The sequence below is a fragment of the Cannabis sativa genome, chromosome 1 (assembly GCF_029168945.1).
Source record: "Cannabis sativa cultivar Pink pepper isolate KNU-18-1 chromosome 1, ASM2916894v1, whole genome shotgun sequence".
Taxonomy (NCBI): domain Eukaryota; kingdom Viridiplantae; phylum Streptophyta; class Magnoliopsida; order Rosales; family Cannabaceae; genus Cannabis; species Cannabis sativa.
The window spans coordinates 53,103,724-53,131,315 of NC_083601.1; the positions used below are offsets into that span (position 1 = coordinate 53,103,724).

At 32.5% G+C, this 27,592-nt stretch overlaps 2 protein-coding genes across 2 annotated transcripts in view; one reads left to right on the forward strand and one right to left on the reverse strand.

Annotated features, from left to right (window-relative positions):
- The window catches only part of LOC115706622 (factor of DNA methylation 3), an 89,696-nt gene extending 64,883 nt beyond the window's left edge, over positions 1–24,813 (forward strand). The window contains exons 5-9 of the mRNA XM_061108577.1: positions 23,373–23,431; positions 23,540–23,743; positions 23,884–24,087; positions 24,252–24,475; positions 24,580–24,813. Coding sequence (XP_060964560.1) covers positions 23,373–23,431; positions 23,540–23,743; positions 23,884–24,087; positions 24,252–24,475; positions 24,580–24,592 — 704 coding nt within the window. The 3' untranslated portion in view covers positions 24,593–24,813. The remainder of the gene's footprint in view (positions 1–23,372; positions 23,432–23,539; positions 23,744–23,883; positions 24,088–24,251; positions 24,476–24,579) is intronic.
- Positions 24,814–25,448: 635 nt separating this feature from the next.
- LOC115708095 (AP-2 complex subunit sigma) lies at positions 25,449–27,345 on the reverse strand. The gene is made up of 6 exons (XM_030636282.2): positions 27,022–27,345; positions 26,837–26,935; positions 26,701–26,751; positions 26,346–26,519; positions 26,124–26,183; positions 25,449–25,636 (listed from the first exon to the last, which is right to left on the reverse strand). Exons 1-6 carry the CDS (start codon positions 27,022–27,024, stop codon positions 25,595–25,597), a joined length of 429 nt encoding a protein of 142 aa, XP_030492142.1. The 5' UTR covers positions 27,025–27,345; the 3' UTR covers positions 25,449–25,594.
- Positions 27,346–27,592: the final 247 nt, after the last annotated feature.

Below are 27,592 nucleotides of genomic sequence, written 5' to 3' on the forward strand. Positions count from 1 at the left end.
TGTTTGAGGAGAATAAGTCGAAGAATGTGACTTTCGTGGATTTCAGAATTGACAGGAAATATCGCGGGCTTCCTCAACAAGACAATGACCGAGATTGCGGTGTATACGTCATGAAGTACATGGAGGCTGTGGCCAATGAGGAAGAAGTAGTTGATCAGGTATACCACTGTTTAGTTATTTCAGAATGTACTACGCAAGTTTGATTGAGATTAACGTTGTGTAATTTAAATTTTATTCGGTGTTTTACTGTCAAGTTGATTAGAGTTAATTACATTTTCACAAGTTTTTGTTTTTGTTTCTGTATTGTGCCACAGTTTCACCCGGTTGAGGCACGTTTGGAAATCGTTGCGAGGATCATAACTGATGAACAAAATGAAATTCGTACCAAAGTGGTTGAAGATCGTAGGGTTGCACAAGGCAGCTCATTTGCATCATCCTCGGCCCCTTTGCGTAGTCCGTCAAAGTCTCCACGCGATCCTCGGTTCAGTTTTACGAAGTCTCGCCATACAAACATGTTTCCCCCGTCAAGAGCCTCCCCTAGGTTTCAGTCTAGCAAGGCTAAGATTTCATATGGTGAATAGTCTGTAAAAAACACTTGTGTTATTAATAGGTTGTGTTATTAGTGTGTTGTTTACTTTTGGATTTGGGAGCATAGGTTGTGTTATTTGTGTGTTGTTTAGTTTGGATTTGGGAGCATTTAGATTTAGACATCTGTTTTTATTAGTTGACGTTTGGAACTAGTTATTATGTTGACAGACTCGTGTTTATTTTAGTTTTGAGAATATATTAACTTTGAGATTGCACCATACTTAGCAAATCTTTGTACTCACACCATAACAACTCTTACAATGTACCCATACTTGAGAAGTACTTGATTGTACTTCACAGAAATTATTTAACCCCAAAACTTTATGATTTGTACTATACCATTAGAAATCACGACAAAGGTGACTTCTTAATTTCCTTTATTTGTTTTTTTGGTTAAAAGGTGACTTCTTCTTAATTATTTGAAGGAAATCATGTTAGTTGCCAAATCTTACCAAATCTTTGTAGTCATTGAAGTTTAAACCGAATTTTCAAAACACATGTACAATAACATTACAAATAACGACAAAGGTGACTTGTTAATTATTTAAAGAAAATGATGTTAGTTACCAAATCTTACCAAATCTTTGTACTCATTCAACTTTAAACTGAGTTTTGAAAACATATTAAAATTCAGATTGAAACCATACCATATCAACTCCCATTACTTTAACCAAATGTAAATAGACAATAGCCCCCTTAAATTTGGTTTTTCATAACATAGTAATGAGGAAAAATATGGAATATAGAACATTCTCATTGCGCTACTTCACATAACAAATACGAAGATGTGAATAACATATAATTTTGCAACTTCACATTGAACCCATTGAGGAAATTTGCTACAGAAATTAGAAATGTAGAAAACATATAATTTTGAGAACGTAGTGGGTACTTTATACCAAATGTTAATTTTGAGAACGTAGTGGGTACTTCATACAAAATGTAATTTTCGTCATCATCCACACGTATCTATTAAGTTCTACACAATTAAGTTAAACATTAGTTTTGAGAACATAAGATATACAAAACATACTCATTTTGCGACAACCCATATCTTTAACGCAATATAAGTTGGACAATGATGAAAAGGCAAATAAAAATGATAAAAATTAATTTTCTAATAACATTCTCATTGCGTTTCTTATCTTCTTCCAAAATCTTGATTTGGTTTCGCAATCCAAGTGTAGCATCTGTACTTCTCTTAACATGTGATTTATCGATCCAACAAAAGTAATCACATCCTCGACTTTCATCGTTCTCCTGAGTTGAAAATAACTCTATTAGTTTATCATGGCTGCCTAAGTACAGAAAACATAAATGAGAAGTACTTTTGAATCTAAAAATACAAAACTCTTACATAGTGTGGACATCCAAAGAATCGACGACCAGGATTTGCTCTACTACTAGAAGTCCAAACATAAGCTAGATCACCACAGTAGCAATGGGGGTGTCCTTGAAGTGAATTTCTCCAAGGCGGACCACCCCCATAGAACCCGCATGAGTCTTCTCCACCACCAGCCACCATGTTCGATGTACTATAATTTGTGAGGTATACAAATTTTTTTTTCTTGTTCTAACTTTGGTGGAGATAATGTGTGTTACTTACAAGGAAATGGGGCACCTGTTTATATATAGGCTGTTCTAAATGAGTTAGTGGTGGGAAAATGAATATATTTTTTAAAACTTTCTCACATTCACCTTTAACTTGATCAATCTTGGTGCCAAAATAAACCCCAATTTCAAAACCTAATTCGTACAACATAATAGGGCATGGCTGATTGTTTCGTTGGGAAGCGTATCATGTCATGTCACAAGCAGTCCTTTCTTTTAAAATAATATATTAGTGCTGTGTGAATTGACAAGGTCCCTCGAGTGAACAGTGTACGTCCCATATTAACACCAAAAACCTAATATTTCAACACTAAATTTTTTTTCAATTCCAACCACAACACTAAAAATTACACCAAATATTATATTCTTTATTATTCTATTATTTTATTAATATAATAAGAATATTTTAATACTAAATATTTGTTAAATCCATTAAATAATATTAGAAATATTAAATATTTTAATTTACATTTATTGATTTTTTTTTATATTTATTTTTAATCCTTATGGTATTTTTGACAAATGTTGCTCAAGTTTTGTTGTATTTGTGATAGTTTAATTATTGGTAATAGTCCAAATCGTAAAAACTGTACCGCATCGCACCATTTTTCGCGGTGCGATTTCTGCGATTTTTAGTTTCGCGGTGCGAGTGCGGTTTGAGAAATTGGAAAAACCGCATGTATGGATTGGTTTAAAAAAAAAAGGTTAAAAACTACACTACCCACACTGCAAACACCCTAATATATTTTTAGCACACTTAAAAATATAAAAATATAAACAAATACATTTTATAAAAGTTTTGATTAATATTTCTTGATAATTGTTTAGGCTTTTTTAATATTATATAATTATTAAAAAGTAAAAAAAAAAAAAAGGTTTAGTGTTGTCTACAGTGCCAACCTAAATATGGTGGGACACTGTAGACAAACCCAAAATTGATGTTGCAAATGCCGTCCGGTTGGACATGCTTTTAGTGTAATATCACCCTATTTTTTGGTTTATGCAGGCCCATTGGAGATGGCCTTACACTGGGATACACTTGTCTCTGTGGGACTGATACAGTGAACATCCTGTTTCTATCTCTGTCTCCATCGTGAAGCCGAAAATTACATGTCAGAATATTTTTTTAAAAATTACAATTTTTCACGAGGGGTTCGTTATGGTAACAATGTCATCCTTGTTTCAAAAATATTCGAACAGGTAACAATGAACATCCTGTTACTATCTGTATCTCTGACACACAGTAAGTACTCAGGTTACCATTGGTGTACCGGAGTCACTATCCTCCTCACGAACTCACTGAACATCCTCTCCGGCTAGGGTTCTACTGAGCGGCAGTCAACCGTTCATAGTACTCACACTATTACTGGCGGTGTTTTTTGGTTAATGTGACACACAGTAAGTACTCAGGTTACCATTGGTGTACCGGAGTCACTATCCTCCTCACGAACTCACTGAACATCCTCTCGGGCTACGGTTCTACTGAGCGACAGTCAACCGTTCATAGTACTCACACTATTACTGGCGGTGTTTTTTGGTTAATGTGACACACAGTAAGTACTCAGGTTACCATTGGTGTACCAGAGTCACTATCCTCCTCACGAACTCACTGAACATCCTCTCTGGCTAGGTTTCTACTGAGCGGAACTCACCGAATCCAGTTCAACCTAGGGTTGACCGGAGTGACACTCAACCATTCGTAGTATTGACGCTGTGACTTGCGGTGTTTACGGACCCGGTGACACAGAGAATGTAGTCAACTCATCTTTGGGTACCGGAGTCACTACTCTCTTAACGAACTCACCGAATCCAGTTCGACCTAGGGTTGTACGGAGTGACACTCGACCATTCGTACTACTCACACTGTGACTTGCGGTGTTTACGGGCCCAGTGACACACAGTATGTAGTGAAGTTAGCTTTGGGGTACCGGACTCACTACTCTCCCCACGAACTCACCGTATCCAGTTCGACCTAGGGTTGTACAGAGTGACACTCAACCATTCGTACTACTCACACTGTGACTTGCGGTGTTTACGGGCCCGGTAACACACAGTATGTAGTCAAGTTAGCTTTGGGGTACCGGAGTCACTACTCTCCTAACGAACTCACCGAATCTTGTTCGACCTACGGTTGTACGGTGTGACACTCAACCATTCGTACTACTCACACTGTGACTTGCGGTGTTTACGGGCCCGATGACACACAGTATGGAGTCAAGTTAGCTTTAGGGTACCAGACTCACTACTCTCCCAACGAACTCACCGAATCCAGTTCGACCTAGGGTTGTACAGAGTGACACTCAACCATTCGTACTACTCACACTGTGACTTGCGGTGTTTACGGGCCCGGTGACACACAGTATGTAGTCAAGTTAGATGTGGGGTACCGAACTCACTACTCTCCCAACGAACTCACCGAATCCAGTTCGACCTAGGGTTGTACAGAGTGACCCTCAACCATTCGTACTACTCACACTGTGACTTGCGGTGTTTACGGGCTCGGTAATACACAGTATGTAGTCAAGTTAGCTTTGGGGTACTGGAGTCACTACGGTTGACGAAGGTTTCGGATGGGTGGAGTAGGGTGGACGGAACTACTTCCAATACGGCCACCCAAATATGTCATCCTACCGAACCTCAACCTCCCGAGTCGACAAGGCCACTGTGGAATGAGTGTTATCATATTTGACACAACGGTGCGCCAGACTCTCGAACAAAATGGTACGCGGGAGGCAAATGTCAGCGTTTTTTACATTCTTAGGTCAAATTGCTTCCTCATGTAATAAGAGTCCCGATGTTATAGTATATGTACAAATTCATCTCAATACAATGTATATTTACAGTATCAAATAATAATGATAATTAATCAATTTACGTACTAAAATAATAATGATAATTAACTGGTTCCATAATTTGTCTATTATTTGACGCTCAAACTCAATTTTGAGGATGTGCATGGTTAACTGGTTTTTATTATATCCACTAATAAACTATACCAAAAATTAAACAACCGTATTCTACGATATCTTGTCCCAATCAATCAGATATTAATTATTAAAATAATTTTTTTAAAGAAAACTGTACTAAAAAACTATACATACAATATTTGACTTAGATCAAAAAAATAAATACTACTATATTACTTGATTTTCTTTTTAATAAATTCTGTACTTTTATTAAGAACAGAATTAGCAGAATAAGTTAAATAATCTATTTAATTTGACAAAAACAGATAAAAATAAAATGAGATGAAAAAAAATATCAACTAACTTTGCACCCTTCGGTACACAAAAAACATACACGTATCATTTAAAAAATAGTTTATCATAATTAATTACCAAATAATGAAGGTATCTTTATAGTAATAACATATTTCTACGTAATTATTTTTTTTAGGTTATTCAAGTAGATAGTACAACCTACTGATTTGACCGTATATGGATTGATGGGAAAATATGTTGGGTTTTATGCCCTCAATAAAACTCATTTCAATATAATCAGATTTACTTATTAATATAGATCAGAAATAACATTTAATGTTGCATGGTTCACATGATTTATTTCATGATTATATGTACATAATGTATAAATTCATCTGAAACCCTTTTCACATACTTGATCCTGTTTATTGTGCCGTCAACACATTGGAAAGTAAACATGACTATGTGAATAAAGTTTCCTAGATTTATCAGACATAGGGTTTTACTGATATGATAATCTACAACAGAGTTTACTTGCATTTGGAGAAGTACTATGTTCTTTCCAGAGCATTGGTTAAAGTAAAGCTCAGGTTAGATGCATGGAGTATGCATCGGAAGGGATCGATATTGAACTTTGACTTAGATTTATTAAACTTACCATAATATCTATTCAAGTCAATATCGCCAAGTTGATCCTAGATCAAATTTTCTTAATCCTATTATGATTAGGCTCAATCTTGAAAGGCTATTCGTGTTCTTTGATTTGTTAGTTAAGCCTACTTTTAGGTCAGGGTGATACGTACATTTTGGGAACACGGTAGTGCAATTGAGTGGGAGCGCTAGCATAAACATGAAATCTATAGCTTCTATCTGGCGAATAGTAAGTGTTGACCGAGATTTTCGGCAACTAATAAAATATGATTATAATATTGAGCTGTAAGAAAGTGAGAGAAGGATTTTTACGTGGTTGGGGCGTTAATGAGCCTTAGTCCACGAGTCTTTGTTATTAATGGATGTATTTAATATAGATTCTACACTTGAGAGAATGTTACCCTTATAAATACAGAGAATGTTCTTGGTGAGTATTTACTCTTCTTGCTCATATGCAGCCCAAGATTCTCGATCCCATTTAATGAGCTTTGAGGGGGTATTTATAGTGTTTTTGGTGGGGTAATCCCTAGAATTGTTCTTACAAATGTATCTGCAAGTATCCATAAAATTGGGTATTCCCAATGAATATACCATGAGTAATGCATGGTCAAATCCCTAGGTGCTGTAGGGTTTTTATGAGGAATGTCCTTTTTGCCTTGTGATTGATGTGACTCTTCACAGAGTAGCCGTCGCTAGACTTAAATGATCATTATTGTAGCGCTGCTGGTTGGAGGTTGTGCCGTCAGACTTTATTGCGTGTTGCAGTACCAACACGCTTCCTCCCATGCAGCATTAAATGCAACTTGATTGCTCAGGAGAAGCCTGACACCTCACGGAGAGGCTTTATGTTGTGCGAGCTTCCGGGAGCACCTTGCACTCCGGGTGCCTCCTCCGGGACCTATGCCCAAGGTGCTTCCTTGTGGCATACAAAGACTTAGCAAATATTTATAAGTTATCTGATCCACGTGTCCCTGTTCGGTTGGTCCACGTATATTGGGTGAAATCAGGGGCAACAGTAAGCAAAGGATGATCTCCTTCGAGCTTGACCAAACGAACATAAATGGTGGAGTACTCATTTCACATAAGCTGAAATATCATTTATACGGGATCAAGTGTTTTAAGGATAAAATACATAGTAGGGTGTTACGGTAATCTAATCCCTTTACAGTGTAGATCATTCATATAGAGGATCATTGATCAAATTAGGATTATAACAATGGATAACTAATGATGTGTCTATATGGTGGAACATATAGAGCATTCTATATACTGAGAGTGCAATTCTAAGTTCTATGCGTGGATTCAACGAAGAATTAATAAGTTAGTGAATTTTAGTGCTAAATTCTTGATCTACTTATTGGAAGCTCGGTTATATAGACCCATGGTCCCCCCACTAGTTGAGATAATATTGCTTGTAAGACTCATGTAATTGGTTTTGATTAATCAATTATAATTCTCAAATTAGACTATGTCTATTTGTGAATTTTTCACTAAGTAAGGGCGAAATTGTAAAGAAAGAGTTTTAGGGGCATATTTGTTAATTATGATACTTTGTATGGTTCAATTAATAAATATGATAAATGACAATATTATTTAATAATTATTTATAGTTATTAAATAGTTAGAATTGGCATTTAAATGGTTGAATTAGAAAATTGGCGTTTTTGAGAAAATCAGATGCAGAAAAGATAAAACTGCAAAATTGCAAAAAGTGAGGCCCAAATCCACTATGTAGGGCCGGCCACTTTTATAGGAATTTACCTATGATATTTTCATTATTTTAATGCCAAATAATTCAAACCTAACCCTAGTGGAATGCTATAAATAGATAGTGAAGGCTTCAGGAAAATAACACACTTTTCTTCTGACACTTCTGATTCAGAAAAAACTGAGCCTTCTCTCTCCCTATCTTTGGCCGAACCCACTTTCTCTTTCTTCTTCCTTCAATTTCGAAAATCCTTAGTGTATGAGTAGTGCCCACACATAGCAAGTGATACCTCAATCATAGTGAGGAAGATCGTGAAGAAAGACTTTCAGCAAGAAGGAGTTTCAGCATCAAAGATTCAGAGAAAGAGATCCAGGTTCAGATATTGATAATGCTCTGCTACAGAAAGGAATCAAGGGCTAGATATCTGAACGGAAGGAGTCATTTAATTCCGCTGCACCCAATGTAAGGTTTCCTAAACTTTATATGTGTTTATTTCATCGTTTTAGAAAGTTCATATTTAGGGTGTTAATAAACATACTTGTGAGTAGATCTAAGATCCTGGTAAAATAATTTCCAACAAAATATTACTAAAATGTTTATTATTTTAAAATACAAAAAAGGTCCTCCTAATTTATTTAAAATCGTTCTTTAGGGTTTTGAAGGATTTGTTATTTACTTTAAGTGTTCAAATTATTATTTTATTATAAAACCGTACTTGGCTGAGTTTTAAATATATATATGTCACATCATATGTACTGTAGGAGTTTTTATTTACAAAAGACAAAAATTAAACAAAGGTAATTTAAGTTTTATTGATATTAACCCCATCAAAATGTATATTTAAATTAAAACATTATTTTCTTTCATATTTATTTCAAAGGTTTGTGTTATAATAATATCCCTAAATTTGTATTTTTTATGTTTTTAAAGAAGGTAGTACATCCTACAGATGTCAACTGATTATTTGAAATTAGTATTCCAATACAAACTAATAACAATTATTTTTCTTACAAATTGTACTAATTTCTTACACGTACCCCTTATTAACTGAGCTGGTTCGTAGTACTCACAAATTGAGTTTTGATTACTAGTAAACATCATAATTTAATTTCTTATTCATTTGGCCACACATGTTTATTTGGACATAATATGGGCATATTTGTTGCTACATGTGACAATTTTAGGGATGGGACAACATTTCACTTATTTAAATATTTAATTTTTCTAACCAAACTCAACCAAACCATAACAAAACCGGTTATTAGGTTGGTTCAAATTACGTCTTTCAAGGAAAATTTATTAGTTGGTTGGGTATGTTGAACTTACGGTTTTCAATGCATTGACAAAATCAGATTTATATTGGTGTTATATCACCCCATCTTTAGCCGTACCAGTTTGTATTAATTATTATTTCTTAATTTTTGAAAAGACTACACAACACAATCACATCCACAAGTACTATATATAGCCAAGTAGATAGTACAACCTACTGATTTGACCGTATATGGATTGATGGAAAAATTTTACTAAAATATTTATTATTTTAAAATACAAAAAAAATCTTCCTCATTTATTTAAAATCGTTCTTTAGGGTTTTGAAGGATTTGTTATTTACTTTAAGTGTTCAAATTATTATTTTATTATAAAACCGTACTTGGCTGAGTTTTAAATATATATATGTCACATCATACGTACTGTAGGAGTTTTTATTAACAAAAGACAAAAATTAAACAAAGGTAATTTAAGTTTTATTGATATTAACCCAGTCAAAATGTATATTTAAATTAAAACATTATTTTCTTTCATATTGACTTCAAAGGTTTGTGTTATAATAATATTCCTAAATTTATATTTTTTTTATGTTTTTAAAGAAGGTAGTACATCCTACAGATGTCAACTGATTATTGGAAATTAGTATTCCAATACAAACTAATAACAATTATTTAAAATCGTTCTTTAGGGTTTTGAAGGATTTGTTATTTACTTTAAGTGTCCAAATTATTATTTTATTATAAAACCGTACTTGGCTGAGTTTTAAATATATATATGTCACATCATACCTACTGTAGGAGTTTTTATTAACAAAAGACAAAAATTAAACAAAGGTAATTTAAGTTTTATTGATATTAACCCAGTCAAAATGTATATTTAAATTAAAACATTATTTTCTTTCATATTGACTTCAAAGGTTTGTGTTATAATAATATCCCTAAATTTGTATTTTTTATGTTTTTAAAGAAGGTAGTACATCCTACAGATGTCAACTGATTATTGGAAATTAGTATTCTAATACAAACTAATAACAATTATTTAAAATCGTTCTTTAGGGTTTTGAAGGATTTGTTATTTACTTTAAGTGTTCAAATTATTATTTTATTATAAAACCGTACTTGGCTGAGTTTTAAATATATATATGTCACATCATATGTACTGTAGGAGTTTTTATTAACAAAAGACAAAAATTAAACAAAGGTAATTTAAGTTTTATTGATATTAACCCAGTCAAAATGTATATTTAAATTAAAATATTATTTTCTTTCATATTGACTTCAAAGGTTTGTGTTATAATAATATCCCTAAATTTGTATTTTTTTATGTTTTTAAAGAAGGTAGTACATCCTACAGATGTCAACTGATTATTGGAAATTAGTATTCCAATACAAACTAATAACAATTATTTAAAATCGTTCTTTAGGGTTTTGAAGGATTTGTTATTTACTTTAAGTGTTCAAATTATTATTTTATTATAAAACCGTACTTCGCTGAGTTTTAAATATATATATGTCACATCATATGTACTGTAGGAATTTTTATTAAGAAAAGACAAAAATTAAACAAAGGTAATTTAAGTTTTATTGATATTAACCCAGTCAAAATGTATATTTAAATTAAAACATTATTTTCTTTCATATTTACTTCAAAGGTTTGTGTTATAATAATATCCCTAAATTTGTATTTTTTATGTTTTTAAAGAAGGTAGTACATCCTACAGATGTCAACTGATTATTTGAAATTAGTATTCCAATACAAACTAATAACAATTATTTTTCTCACAAATTGTACTAATTTCTTACACGTACCCATTATTAACTGAGCTGGTTCGTAGTACTCACAAATTGAGTTTTGATTATTAGTAAACATCATAATTTAATTTCTTATTCATTTGGCCACACATGTTTATTTGGACATAATATGAGCATATTTGTTGCTACATGTGACAATTTTAGGGATGGGACAACATTTCACTTATTTAAATATTTAATTTTTCTAACCAAACTCAACCAAACCATAACAAAACCGGTTATTAGGTTGGTTCAAATTACGTCTTTCAAGGAAAATTTATTAGTTGGTTGGGTTGTTGAACTTACGGTTTTCAATGCATTGACAAAATCAGATTTATATTGGTGTTATATCACCCCATCTTTAGCCGTACCAGTTTGTATTAATTATTATTTCTTAATTTTTGAAAAGACTACACAACACAATCACATCCACAAGTACTAATATAGCCCTCTACCTGTCCTTACTCCTTCACACCTCAATTTAGTATTGTTCTCTTTCCTAGAGAAGTCACTTCCTTCCTGTAGACGTATGTGTAGGGATAATATATAAAAAAATAAATTATGTATTATTGTTGCACCGAAGTGAAGATGTGTAAACAGATTGATTGGTATGCACTACAACCGTGTGTTGTAGGTGCATCAAGGGAATTTCAGCAATTCAATCAATCATCTCATAACAAGTATGGGTAATAACTCAACTCTTTATGTCTATTTATTTCAATAGTATATTATTACAAATTGATTCTTAGAAATTTTATGTATGTACTACATGTATATTCAGGTAATGTTGACGAAGGGTTCGGATGAATGGATTAGGCTGGACGGAACTACATGTTTTAATATTTGATATGGTATGAGCTAGGGTTTTCAAAGTAGATCGTACACCCTACTGATGTGACCTTATACGGATTGATGGTAAAATATTAGTAAAATAATTACATATAACTATGAAGTAATTAGTAATACCTTGGAAATTATTAATTATTATTTTTTAATATTTCATTTGAAATTTGAACTCACATCACCATTTGGTTGGGTTTATCCAAATGCCTTTTTCCAATGCATTCACAAAGTCATCTTCATTGATAGGTTGTACAGTCTAGTCAAATTAGGTTTTAAATGTAAATATTTAATATTACTTTGACAAACACGGATTCATAACATCTTCATTGTAATGGTAGTTGGTTGTTCACTTTTATTATTGGAAAATTGTAATGTTGAATATTTTATTCTAATCAAGATGTGAAAAATTGTAATGTGGTTCCTACGAATTCATTAGCAAATATAAAAGATTTCTTTATTCTAATAACGTATTTCTACGTATGTCTTTCCAACCCTAAAATAAATTTTCAACAGCCACAGAAATAAATTATATGAAAATATGTTTGGAACGTATTTCCATGTACGTCAGAAGCTGGATCTCCCATATCTCAATAAGTTCAAGTTTGAAAATAACGTACATCAATATATGTGCAGAGTACTTCACATCGTAAATGCAGTATGGTGCAATTATGTTTACTCAATATTTGAATTTAATGAGATAATAAGATTTTTTTTTCAAATGTAAACCATAATTTCAGACATATTTATTCGTACAATACTTATTTTAATACAGTTTAAACCATTTCCTATTTAGGAGTTGTACTAATTTTGGACTACTACCCATTCTTAATAGTCCACGTTCTTAAGTTGTTCGGAATTATTTAAAAATTGTCCAAATATTGTAGTCTTCTTAACCAAGTATGGACTATTTCCTGTAACTTTAATTTGTAGATACTCACTAAAAAAACCAATTGTTGTCTTATCAATATTTAATTTTCTGTGTACGTCCCGCAGTGTACTCACTGACGTTAAATGGAGTATTTCCTATACTTTAAATAACGTACGTTAGCGATTTCACAGTGTAACGTCAAATCAAACTCAGTACATTATGACATGCAGATCTCATGGGATTCCCTCATTTGAGTTAATTAAGATATTATATGAAAACACGAAACCTACCTATATTACTTAAGGAGATTTAATATTTGTTGGGCTCTAATATACTAATATGACATTTTTCTTATTAAAATTTGGACAAATCAACTAGGTGAGATTTAATAAATTATGATAGTAGTACCAACAACGATTATGATGTCAAATTTTAATAAATTATTGACTACTGAAATGAGTGGATGTCATATCACATTTTTAATTTCACCATTTAAACCATGTACTTATAATTTGAAGATGGTGATGTGACATTTTTATACAGCCGTAATAAATCAATTGACTTCATTCATTATGTCTTCCATGTGTACTAATACTTTAAAGCATTTTATTTTTACTTTAATTCTGGAAATTATTATTTAAATCATAAAACCGCAGGTATGTTTGTTTTTAATATAAAAATGTCACATCACATAGTACTTTCCCGATATTGCTTAGATTTTGTTTGTGGGATTTGATTGACCTTCTCGTTGTATTAAAATTGGTTAACTAATAAATGGGTAAATTGAGATTTCTCAGATTGTCCTAAGTGGATATTACCATTGTGAAAATTTATTAACTATTAAATGGTTAAATTGGGAAAAAAAATCCATTATTATTACATGAACCCAATCACGTGTACATCAACCCATCAAACCACTATATAAGTAAAGGTTAGGTTATCCAAACTAAGCATTTTTTTCAAACCCCGTTTTACTGTTACCTACATCAAATGGACCCTTACCAAAACTTCAACCCTTTTGAAACAAGTCCTCAAAAATCCCCACCGCATCCTTTTTCTTCCACAAGACCTGTAGGTACACTGTCACGGAGTCCAAGACTCCGTTCAACCTCCATTTTAGGATGTCTTAACTGTACAAGGCTCGAGACTGTTCTCCACGAACACGAAAAACTTATAAGGAAGGCACATTTAAGAGCAACGGAGGCCAAGCAGGAGTCATACAAACTGGCGAAACACCTCTACCATTCAGCCCATGCCATGCAAGAAGCCAACACTTCAAGAGAAAAATTAGAGGGTATCATGGATGACATTCTCGACTACACCGAGGTGTCCATACTCCACTACACACTTCATGTAAAACAAGAATCACCAAACACTACTCCAAGACAAAGTCCTTCACGACCAAAGTCCCCGTTCAGAGACAATAGCCCTCCGTCTCAACGGAAGTTTCCTCAAGTTATAGAACTTGATTGAACATCCGTTCAATTTCAATTGTGGTTGAAAAACCGAGTTTTTGCAAATGTCAGTTGTATATAAGAAAATATAAAAACTGTAAGCGTTTGCAGCAGCAGAAAGTAATTCTGCTACAGCAAAACTGAACAGGCAGAATATAAAATATTTGCAGAAAAATAAATAACTTGACACAAGAGATTTATATGTGGTATCAGTGTTCTCACGAACACTCCTAGTCCACGGGGCCACGCCCAGAGAATGAAATCAATTAATAAAGTATCAAAATTACAAAGACAATTGACTTAAACAAGTTTAGACTCCCTCTAAAGTATTGCCGCAATCCTTTGTAATCCACTTTATGAATCTGACTTCTTGAAACACCTTCAAGCCCGAACTCCCTTCGTCTTTGAAGTGTGAGTGCTTACTTCCTCCCGAAGTAAGGCTTTAGCAAGTCTTCTCCCGAAGACCAAGTGCTTACTTCCTCCCGAAGTAAGGCTTTATCAAGTCTTCTCCCGAAGACCAATCTCTTGTTCAGTCAAGTAGTTCTTCACAACCTCTAGGATAGAGTAAGAACAGAAATAGAACAACTAGAACCTAGGTGAACAACTAGGCTCTCACAAAACAAAGAAACACTCTCTTCTCACAAAGGATAAATGAAAAAAATGAATAATGGAAGAGGTAAATCGAATGGTTGCTCTCTAGGCTCTATTTATAGATCATAGAAACCAAAGAGGCAACCACAAGTTCGAATTAGCAGCAGAACAAAGACTTTCCAAAAACAAACACGATCTGCTACATCAGATTCGGTTGCTGACGAAGCAGATCTGCCCAGAAACGGGAAACTTACTAAAATCGGGTCCGATCTTCTTTCAAAGTTTGATTCCTGCCAAAAACAGATTAGATATTCTGATTGTATCAAGATACAATCGAAATTAATAAGGAAAAGGCAATAATCAAGGTTTCCCAAAAAAAGACAACTTTCCAAAAGAGAATTCCTTCTCTTTTGAGAAGATTTCAACAAAGGAAAGTTCAGCTGAAAGTGCAACTTTCCAAACAAGGAAAATGGCAACTACAATCCGAATTTATAAGGTAAGAAATCGAATATGAATGCATAGCAATCTTACCATAAAAAGGAAAAATTATTTTGACACCTAACTTGCCAAAAAAGGACTTTACAGTGGTATTTTATATATATATATAGTGTACTTTTGTTACAACTCATCTCATATGGCCGTTGAATCAACTTTTTGTTAGGTCATTTAATGAGGTTGAAGCACTTACCTCCATTATATATGTAGTTGTATGTAACTCTACTATATTATTTTAAGTCTATTTTCTTTCTGTTTGCAGTTGTGATTTCACAATGATTCACTTCACTTTTAATTCCACAATTAATTAATGAGGAAAGTGACATTAATACTCCAAAATAAACCAAAGTACATATTTCATAACAAATACTCATAGTACATTATAGCTTCAAAATATAAAATAACATAACTTAGACACTAACACAGTGCATCATTTACTGTTTTTGGGAGAAGTATCCACTCCTCCTTTGTCCCCAACTTCTATATCATCTCCATTTCGGTCCTCACCTTTGTCAGTCGAATCTTTCACATTGTCCTGTTAGGGTGATTTATTTGCACCAGAGCATTCACCCTCATCAAACAGTGAGCAAACAGAATTAAGGATAGCCTCTTCATCATTATCATCATCAGAATCCCACATGCAGGGAAACTCATTAACACAGCAAAGTTCTCTAACTTGCTGCCCAGTGAAGCATTGTCCCGTCTCTCCATGTAGACATAAAGTAGAAAAAGCTTCTATGAAAGATTCATAACGAATTATTTTTATGGACTCATCAGAAGTAGTGTTTTTGCTTACAGCATCTTCGTACCTACTATAGATACCTTAATTTGGTCCATTGAAAATAACCCAGTGTGGACCTGAACTCATACTTGATATATTGTAATGCTAATAACTAAATTACAAGTTAATTTCTCTATAAACTTGATGCTGGATTGGAAAACGTCTCAAGTGTGTTATATAAGTCGTGGATAATAACCCTATAATACGTTTTTTAGTTAGCTGTACTCCATTGGGATGTACTCCATTGGGCACATCTGATGTGTCAAAAGAGGGGTGCTTAAATCTCTGAATTACACAATTAAATACACGTGTAGGCGTACGTAGTATGGTCAAATGTCAACATTATTCATCAATCCCGTTTTTCCAAAAAACCTAATGTCCTACGGTACTGTTCTAACGTACGACGATGGTTTAACTTATAAGAAGATGTAGGTGAAGGGCCCATTAATATCAGCCCAACATATATAAATGGGAGAAACTACCTATTCTACTAAAAAATGTCATCACTTTAATACACATGTACACGCATGGGGTTTTCATAATAGTACTGCGTTATCTTTGTAAAGTACAGGAATGGTTGAATTCATTAAAAGATGTTGGTATAGGCCCATTAATATAAGCCCAATGGATTTAAATGTGAACAACTAACCATTTATTAAAATTTTCTTATTTTCTTAACATATTTTTTTTCAAAAACAAAAAAAGTATAATGTTTTATTTTGGACGTACGAAAATGGTTCAACTCATTGAAAAACTTAGGTGAAGGCCCATTAACATAAGGCCAATCTATTTAAATGCCACCACCAACCCTTTCAACTCAATAACATCACCCCTTTAAATTTTTCGTCAAATAACCTTATTTTACAATTACATGTGGAATGAAATTAAAACAATTTGTACTATTATACTGTTCTGACGTACGAGAGGAGTTGAGTTCAGATTGTAATATTGTAGAGGCCCATTAATATCAGCCCAACAGCTTTAAATGTGATCACCAACTCCACACAACCCTATTATCTCAGCCCTTTAAACTCACAAAATCTAATTTCAATCCCCTCAGCACCCTCTAAACCTTACTCCTCATCTACAATTCTTACAAATCAATAACAAGCCAACATGAATGACGAACACACTTATGAATGGGAAACCATCACAGCAGAGCTAAACATCATAAAACCAGTGAATGAGATTGAAATACAGGACGTGCTAGGCAAGAGTCTCGACAAACTAGAAAAATGGGAAGCATTCTACGAAATGTACGCGAAACGGATGGGTTTCGGCACAAGGAAAGACGATGTACGACGTTCTCATGGGGTCATTGTAATGCGGAGGTGGGTTTGTTGTTCCGAGGGTTCGAAAAAAATCGCATCACCGGACACACCAAGAAAAAAAAGACCTCATGATGTCACTAGAACCGGATGTCAGGCAGCATTGCGTATTTTACTCACACAACCGTGTAACACTTGGAAATGCAAAGAGTTCAGCACAATACACAATCACGAGCTGGCTTCATCGAGTGAGGTGCAATTTTTGAGATCATATAGAGTTGTGTCTGATGGATTGCTTGCCCAAGTTAGGTCGATGAACTCCGTAGGAATTAAAACTGCCAACATAATGTCTTATGTTGCTTTGCAAAGTGGAGGTTACGAGAAAATGCCATGTCAACTTCGAGATGTGTACAACAGGGTTGCTGGTGCGAAGCGAGAAGAGAAGATAGAGACAGACTAAGAAGGGGCTCTGAGATTTCTCGATTGTCTCGTAGAGAAGGATCCTAATTTCTTCGTTGTCTATCAAGTTGACGACGAGAATCGCTTGGCTAACTTATTCTGGGCAGATGGAAACTCACGCGTGGACTATGTAGCTTTTGGGGATGTACTAGGATTTGACACAACCTACATGACAAATGAGTACAATAAGCCCCTCACTGTTCTCATTGGCGTCAACCACCATTTCAACACATGCATCTTCGGCTTTGCTCTCCTCCACGAGAAGCTTCCATCATATTCTTGGCTACTTCAAAAATTTCTAGAATGCCATGGAGATAAGAAGCCAAATGTTGTAGTTACTGACCAAGATGCGGCCATGAAACAGGCTATCGTTGAACACATGCCCGATGTTACGCACCGTCTCTGCGCTTGGCATCTCAATACAAATGCTTCGAAAAAGGTTAAAGATTCGATCTTCTTAACAACATTTAAGGATCTCATGTACAACTACTACGAGGAGGAAGAATTTGAAGCAAGATGGTTAGACGTCATCCAAACCCAACAACTAACAAATGAATGGTGTCAAACAACATTCGAGTCAAGAAAACAATGGGCAGAAACTTATTTAAGGGGTTCATTCGTTGTAGGAATGAGAACCACACAACGTTGCGAATCCATCAACTCCGCTCTAAAAAAATTTTTAGAGAAGAATTATTGCTTGCGTGAATTTGTAACAACCATAGATATGACAGTCTCAAAGCTCAGACACAACGAGATTGCAAATGACTTCAAAAGCAGATGCACTCGACCTCACCCACCTAATCCTACATGCTTGACCACTTACTACAACCAATGTGCTGAATTCTACACAAGAACTATGTACCACAAGGTTGCTGAGCAGCTTGATTTAGAGAATAACTATTTTGTCATAAGTCAGGAGCAAGAAGGAGAGTGGAAAATATTCACCATTGGAAAGTTTCAGCATCCGGACGTCCAATACCGAGTTCATTACTGTGAAGGCCGAGGAGCACTACACTGTAGTTGCTTGCTCTATGAAAGTCAAGGGTACCCTTGTAGACATTTATGGGCTACAATGAAAAGATTAAACATGAGAAGAATACCTAATTCTCTTCTCATGAAGCGATGGAGCAAATCCGCAAAGATAAATCTCCACCTACATTTTAACCCGCCAGCACAACCACAACAGCACATTTACGAGATGGCTAGGTTTGGATCTCTCAGTTCACTGACTTATAACTTCACTTTCCATGCAGCAAAATCAGAGGACTTGTACAACCGTGCAAAGGAAGAGCTTGAACGGCTAACTCTAATGTTCAAGGAAGAATTTGACTTGAATTCCAATCCGGAAGGAGAGACGCCACAACCTGGAAGATATCGTAGCAACCCCAACATTATTAAAGACCCCGAAGTTGTGAGAACAAAGGGTACGAGAAATACAAGGGAAGGACCAAACGGGGAGCAGATCCCAAGAAACTCAAGACATTGTCGCATTTATCGCTCATCAGACCATGATTATTGACGGTGCCCAAATCGTCAACATAACACTGGATCTCAGGGGCAACAACCTCCAAACAATCAACCAACATCTGACTCATTCAATGACCACTCCAACACGTATTTCCCGGAACCGCCTTCCTCCACACAAGAGTCTTACTATGATCATTCTTATAACTAGCTACTTTTAGCCATTGTTGTTTTAACGTTTATGACTCTACTTATTGCTTCAAAAATTCTACATTTATATACTTCTTGTTATGTTTGGCGTGTTTAAGGTAATTTTCTCATCTTCACCAAATCTCAAAATTATTATTGACGAACAACTAAATTATGCCTAGGAAAAAAAACTCAATCTTATAAGGTGAAAAAATATATTTTTGTGGTAATTTTTAATATACGAAATATTTACAATTAAAAAATTACACCAACTAAAAACTCAATGTATAACAACAAATAATTTCATCACTTAAAAAAAAATTCTAAACAATATACTACGAAACGTAAATGAACGTACTCGGTACGTGAAATTTTGTACTCGGTACGTGATATTATGTACACTAATTTTACTAAACATCACGCAGAAACAAGTAATGTACACGGTACTCGATATAATGTACTTAATTACCATCCCACAAATACATATGATCCTATGAATGAAGGAAAATACCAAAATAGCCTCAATCCGACAACATGGACCCACTGCCTACAGTGTTTTCGTACCATCAACTGCCAGGAACAGTGAAGACTGCTGTACCTTTTTGTACTCTAACTAACACAAACAGTACTATTTTGTACCTTTTTCGTACCTAACTATTTTTTAATTAAAATAATAAACTCTCAACCGGTAACCACACCTACAACAACCGGTCACCACCAAAATTTCAAAAATTAAAAAACATTTAAAAGTACGGTGGGACCCACCTGCCGTACAACGGATTCCAATCCGTGTTTTGCACATATGGGCACAAAATCGGCTGCCTATATATTTATACGTGATTTTGAAATATAGATTTTTAAATTATTATTATTTTTAATAATTAATAATTTTAGATTTTTAAATTATTAATATTATTAATTAATAATTTTAAAAGAGTATGAATAAAAAATTAAAAAAAAATAAGAAAATAGATAGAGGTGTTTAGAAGAATTTTAGACCGCCTCGTCATCGTCTCATACTTCTCCTTTATATATATAGATTTTAGATTTTTAAATTATTAATATTATTAATTAATAATTTTAAAAGAGTATGAATAAAAAATTAAAAAAATAATAAGAAAATAGATAGTGGTATTTAGAAGAATTTTAGATCGCCTAATACTTTTCCTTTATATATATATAGATATATAGATACTTTGCATCTGTATATTTTAAATTCAACCAAAAAAAGAAAATTATATATATGCATGTAATAGATCTAGCACCATGATATTAATATTATTAGTTTTCTGAAGTTATATAAAAATGATGAAAATATATTTTCAATTTGTATTGAATCTTTCAAGTAATTATAATTTGAGAATTGATTAGCCAAAAACCAAAATCATTCTAAATAATCCTTCCTTACATCTTACATGTCATTCTAAATATATTAGCTATAACAAGTTTGGTATTGTTTTTAATAATATTTTTAATGTATGGAAATCTTTTTAAAGTATTTCTTTATCTTATTAGAGCATCTCTAAAGACACACCAAATTTGGTGTTGCATTATCACTAAATTTAGCGTCAAAAAATATTTATACTCTAACCACAACACCAAAAATTACACTAAAAAAATATTTCTTATTATTATATTAATTTTTTAATAAAACAAAAAAATTAATAACATATTAATTAACAAAAATTACAACAATTATTATATTTAATTAATAATTTAAATAAATTTACTAATTAAATTAAAGATAATAATACTGTAAAATTGGCGAAATTCTATAAACTAAAATATCATATTGCAAGAATAAACATTATATTCAAAAAATTTACATTAAATTAAATCAAACTAATAATTACAAAAAAAATATATTATAATATGCTTTTACAATGCATCCCTCTAAATAAAAGAGTCACGTGAGAGAAAGTTTGAATTTTATTTTCGGCGTGTTAAATTTTTCTAAATTTTTTAAAATTTTGCAGGATGACTTAAATAACTTTAATGTACACGACCATAAAAAAAGACTAAAAAAGTCTCTCGAATGCCAAAACAGGTTGGAGTATATCAGTGCGCAACTTTTAAAGAAGTGTATTGTTTTCGGCGTGTTAAATTTTTCCAAATTTTTCTAAATTTTGTAAAATTTCTTAAATAATTATAATATACACGACTATATAAAAAATGAATAAAAAATTTGTCGGGTGCCGAAACAAATAGGAATAGATTTATACATCACTTTTAAAAATATATATTGTAAAATTTTCCAAAAAATAATTCTTAATTTTATAAATATTAATTAAATTATATATATATTATATATGCAGTGTCTACAGTGCACAACATATATACCGTGCACTGTAGACAAAACTTCAAAATGCTGCGTGAAATGCAGCTTCCTTGGACCAATATTCACGGCATATATGAAAATATACCGTCTCCTTGCAATGCTCTTATAATAGGTTTAAGAATTACCCATTCTCTTGTAAAGAATGCATTTTGTAACCAGGACTTCTTATAATTTTGTTATTTAATCTTTTATGCTTTACTTATACTTTTAGACTTTTTAGGTTTGATGTGTTAGTGAATTATTTATGTTTTTTCTTTTCAAAAGAAAATAATTAAATATATAAATCAATATTTTATATACGTGGACATTATTAAAAGGCTAATTAGGATTTTTTTTCCCCCGAACTTTGACATACACCAAATCATGCCCCCTAAACTTTTTTTGTCGTTAAAAATTCCCCTGAACTATTGAGATTGTTAGATTTAAGGGCTTTTGTATGATTTCATTCAATTTTATTGTTTCAGTGATTGTTTATGTACTAAACCATGCTCTCAGACTTTGATATCTACCAAATCATTAGCCTGGAACTTTGATATATGCTAAATCATAATCCTGAATTTTCATCCATGTTAAACTTTTTTTACTAAAATTGGACAAAAATCTCAAATTTAACAATCTCAATAGTTCAGGAGAATTTTTAACGGCTAAAGAAGTTTAGGGGACATAATTTGGTACATGTCAAAATTCGGAAAAAAAAAATCCTAAATAACCTTATTAAAAATTGATCATATACATAATCAAAATTATTTTCTGGTATGTGCACACATTCTCACAACTAGTCCAAAAACTAAGTTGTTAAAAAATGTAAAATGTTGCTTATTAAAATATTATTATAATTTAACATTGGGTTGGAACTATTTTGGTTAGTATTCTGGTTGTTTAATTTATGTTGTTCAGAAAAAAAAAAAAAATTATGTAGTCACATCACTTTGTTTCAAAAGAAAAGAGAAAAGGAGATATGATGCAGAAGAGAATCTCATGATCGTTCTGAGAAGTCATATCTATCAAATTTTTTTATATAATAAAGAGTTTTTTGGGCAAAAAATAAAAAATTATTTTGATAATAAATTTTGTAGTAAAATTTTTTCAATTTTTGTCTTACTTGTATTTAATTATTCTTTAACAGTAAATTTTCGAAATTATTAAACTAAGTAGTAAAATTAAGGTGTTTTTCGGTTAACTGAATTATGTACTACTTATGTGTACACTCTTATACACATGACACAATTATATTGGTACACCTAAAATTATTATTTTCAAATTTTATTTTAAAATTAAATGAAATATTTTAAAAAATATATATTATAAATTTTGAAATAATATTTGTATTTTTAAAATAATAATATTAGTTATACCAATATAAATTTGACAAATGTATAAAACTGTACACATAAGTAGTGATAACTCTAAAAAAATAAATGATACTTTAAATTTGTAACCAGTTTAGTAATTTAGAAAATTTTGCCGTTTGAAATTAAATGGTTAAGTGCAAGTTAAGTGATAGTTTAAAGAATTTAGCCCCAAAAAAACTCTATAATAATTGCTTTTCTTTAACTTACTATAAAAATGGAAGGCTAGTCAAAATAAAACAACAAAGGTGTCTTTGGATTGAGTTGATAATATGGAGAAAGAAAGTCTGGAGGAATTACAGAGAAGATGTTCACTTTTCAAAGAATTATCACAACTATATGAAGCAAATTATGAAGGTAGGTTTCATATAAATCTAATAATATGTATTAATTAAATTAGCCTTTTCAAGTTATAATCAATTAATGTGTTTGTTTGTTTATTAATATAATCAGAAAAGAGGAAGGTTCAAGAATTGAAGCACAAGCTTGAAGAAATTGAAAACCAACACAAGGTGAGCTTACACTTAAAAATATTAATTACCTCTTTATGATCAAATTTGCATGTCTTGGTTTTGCACTGAGATCTAATTTATGTAACTTTGTTATTTGTCCTGTTAAAGAAAAAGAACAAGAAAGTTAATGAAAACCCATCTGAGTCTGAGGAAGAAAATGAGCCTGAAGCTGAGCAAGAAGAAGAAAATGAAGAAGAAGAAGAAGAAGAAGAAGAAGAGGCTGAAGCTGAGAAAGAGCTTATGGAAGCTCTCATTGCTAATGAAAAAAAGAGTAAGGATGAGTTGAATGAAGTAAGGAGGCTCTTCATTAATGTAAGATTTTTGTTATGACTTTATTCCATAAATCTAAAACATGCAGATGTAGATGTTTGTATTTTGGTCACATTGGCTAATTTTGTTGTTAAATGCTTTAGTTATATACCCATTTAATACTTTAATTAATTGACTTGTAGCACTTCAAAAATGCCTCAACTTCTTCTTGTCCTTTTGGTGTTAAGAGAATGGGAGAATTAGATTCTGAACCATTCACTGAAGCAATGAAATGTAGCAAGGACAACCACTATGAAGCTATGCAGAAATGCACATTATGGAGCAAATATATTAGAGATCCACACTGGCACCCTTTCAAATTTGTCAAAATCAGAGGCAAACTCACGGTACATTTATACATAAATATATATGGTTTATACTATTTGTGTATGATTTGGCTCATTTGAATGTGATTGAGTTCTTGGATTATTATTTAGGAATAAGGGTAAATGGAAGCATTTTCACTTATTCTTTTGGTAACTCTATAGTCCCTTTTGACTGTTTAATTCAGGAAGTTGTTGATGGGGAAGATAAGAAGTTGAAAGGACTGAAAAAGGAATTGGGTGAGAAAGCTTATGAGGCTGTTAAAACTGCATTAATTGAGATGAATGAGTACAACCCAAGTGGTCGTTTTCCAGTTCATGAGCTATGGAATTTGGAAGAAGATCGAAAAGCAACTTTGAAGGATGTTGTTGAGTACATGCTCGATGGTTGGACTCCTAACAAACGCCTAAGGTAGGTAATGTGAATCTAAAGTCTATACCTTTAATTTTCTTTCTTGCTACACAGTATTCTCTTAAATCTACATATATTTTGGTTTTTTCTTGGTTAAAATGCAGGAGAAGAAAGTGAAGTTGATCATCATCAATGCTGTGATTTTGTAAGATAAAGATCTGTGTTGGAAAAGCAATGTACTTGCTCTTTTGATGTGTGCATATGCATAAGTTTCTTTTATGTTTTTTATGCTTTTGCTTTGTAATCGTAGTAACCTCTCATCTTACCAGATGTATAGACTGGTTTTATATTTTGCTTTGTGAAGTAATGATATGGACTTTGACTTGACTTTTTAAGTTTATTTTGGTAAGTTCAATGAACAAGTTTACTTATATCTATAATCATTTAGTATTTTTGTTGGGTTTGTGAATGATTGTAACAATATTTTTTAATTTTAGCTTATATATTGTGCTTTTTAACATTAGATTAGATTAGAGTACATGTATAATATATTAAAGACCAAAAATACGTGTAATTAAGGGGTCTAATGTCACTAATGATGCAGTGAATGATTCCCAATAATAAGTTAGGATGATCATTAAATTAGTGATGCCAAGCTTCTCTTAAATTATGATCATTTATAATAATAAATGAGACAATAAATTAAACTTTCCATGAGTGCAGAGTTCGTCAGAAATTCTAGTCTAAAATATGCAATTAGACACGTTAATTATGTTCAAACTGTGAATAGTTTGAGGTTAAAACATAAAATAAAAAATATATAAAAAAACCTTTATTGCCCGATCTACATCTGCAACTTCTGCCATAACTAGAATTAAACTTCTTTATGGAAGGAATTGTATTTTTTTTATTTGAAATTTAATTTTAATGGAAAAAATTTCACCATTGTAATGGGAATGATACTTCAACAAAGGATAGAATGACCATTCAATTCAACAAAGGATAGAAGGATTTTCACATGAATTATCAAAAATAGAAAGAAAAAGTGATGGAAAGTATATTGGTGAAATGCAAATACGAAGAAGAAACAAATTTAGTTCCATTTCAAATATTACAATAGGGAATATATCATAATAAAACAAATTTAGTTCTACACACTCTTCAATCACCACAGAATTCTTAATCTAGTTTTTCCAGTTCCCCCATTCTCTCTATAATTGCCTGCAAAAAACAGCCTTCACGGTTAAACATTTTGCATCTCACATTTTCCCAGTGTTTACATATCTGAAAATTCAAAAAAATTGGCCACAAATAAAAAAATATGTATGTTTCTTAAGTTTTGAAAAAAGCCCACAATCCTTTCTCAGACCCTTGTTGAAGAAAGAAAAAAAAACTCAAATGAAAATGAGAGAGATGATTAATTAGCCAATAATGACAAAGATGAAGAGAAAAGGAGATACAACAGTCAGTGACTTAACCATCTAAACCATATCATATCTGACAATTGTAAATGTACCAAAATTTTGGTTCCACACAGACAGTAAATTATCACAAGAGGTTGCATTTTGGAGTTAAAAATAGGCTTCTAAGCAGAACAATCAACTAAATTCTCCAGGCATAAAATGCAGTCAACGAGAAAAGCACACACACAAACGAAAAGCATAAAAGACTAAACGAATAAAGATTAAAAGAGCTCAATATAACACACCTTCTTGCTAGTTTCCTGAAGCTCTCCAGCAAGAATGAACTCATCAAGTATGAGATATACCTTCACATTCACAGGACAACAATATGCTCAGTTTAGATAAAAGAAAATATATAGTAACATTAGATATATTCATCTATACATTGAAGTTCTTGATGTCATATTCTCTATAACAAACACATACACTATCAAAACAACATTCAATCATGAGAAAAAGCAACTAACCTTGTGAAAGTTAAAAACCAAATCGAGCTCACAAACGTTGCTAAAGAAATGATCCAAAATCTCCACAAATAAATGAATGCACTCCAGATATGCTAACTCATTATCTGTAATATCAACACACAACGAGAAAAATAATCCAGCATAACGCCTGTAGATTACCTTGTGTGTACGAAACTGCAAGAATTAAGTCTCATCAAAAATTATTATTCACAACCCTTTAACCAATCTTCCTAAAATCACTTTGTTCAATTATTTAATTATGGGGTTTCAAACCCTAAAGCCATTAATCTAATTATGGATCGAAATGAGAAATCAAACGAAAAAGATTAGGGGAAATAAAGAGAGAAACCATCACCTCAACGAAGTTTGTGAATTTGGGATCTCTGTTTACCACCAAACGATGAACCTAAGCAAGAAAGAAAGAAATCAAAATCCAACTCAAAATCATTGTGTTTCTCAACAAGAATCGTGTATGAACAAGAATCGCATACCTCATATTCAACCTTGTGTTTCTCAGAATCCTCGAGGGGAACGTAGTACTTTGCAAGACGAGTCTTGCCTTGGCGATTCTGTAAGAGAATGAATCGGATCTGCAACATCGCGAGTCAATCAAACACAAATGATTCAATCACCACAAAATTGCATATTGTATGAAATAGAAATATGAGAATCATACCATCGTTTTACAAATTGAAGAGAAGAAGAGTAAAAGCGATTGAGAAAGGAAAGAGAAGAGGGTTTGAAGTGAGTGGTTATGGTAATAGACCGATTTCCACTTCCATCAATCTGTAATTCGATTCGATGTTTCTTTGGTTATTTCTCCTTTACTTATTTTGCTTCCCTTCTGCCATGGTCACCATGGACACTACTCTGATCAAGAAAAGTCAGCTACATAATTTATTTTCTCATTATTCATGTCACACCCAAGATTTCATAAAAATTGAAATTGTAAAACAGAGTGAAATATATTAAAACTCTTTGACTATATTTTTTTGAGAATGGATAAAAGATAGGATAATTAACATTTTTACCTTCTAACTTTGACATGTATAAAATTATACTTCTAAATTTTTAAGGTTATTAAAAACGCTCCATGAACTATTGAGATTGTTGAATTTAAATATTTTTGTCTAATCTAACATGGATGAAAGTTAGGGGCTTGATTTAATATATATCAAAGTTCGAGGGATATGATTTGGTAGATATCAAAGTCTCGGAGCATGATTTATTACATGAACAATCACTAA

What these genes read in the sequence shown, in the direction of transcription:
- LOC115708095 (XM_030636282.2), bottom strand. An exon ending in AACACAAGGTTGAATATGAG is followed by an intron (nt 26,752 to 26,836) that starts GTATGCGATTCT and finishes TTTCTTGCTTAG; the next exon opens with GTTCATCGTTTGGTGGTAAA. An exon ending in AATTCACAAACTTCGTTGAG is followed by an intron (nt 26,520 to 26,700) that starts GTGATGGTTTCT and finishes TAATTCTTGCAG; the next exon opens with TTTCGTACACACAAGGTAAT.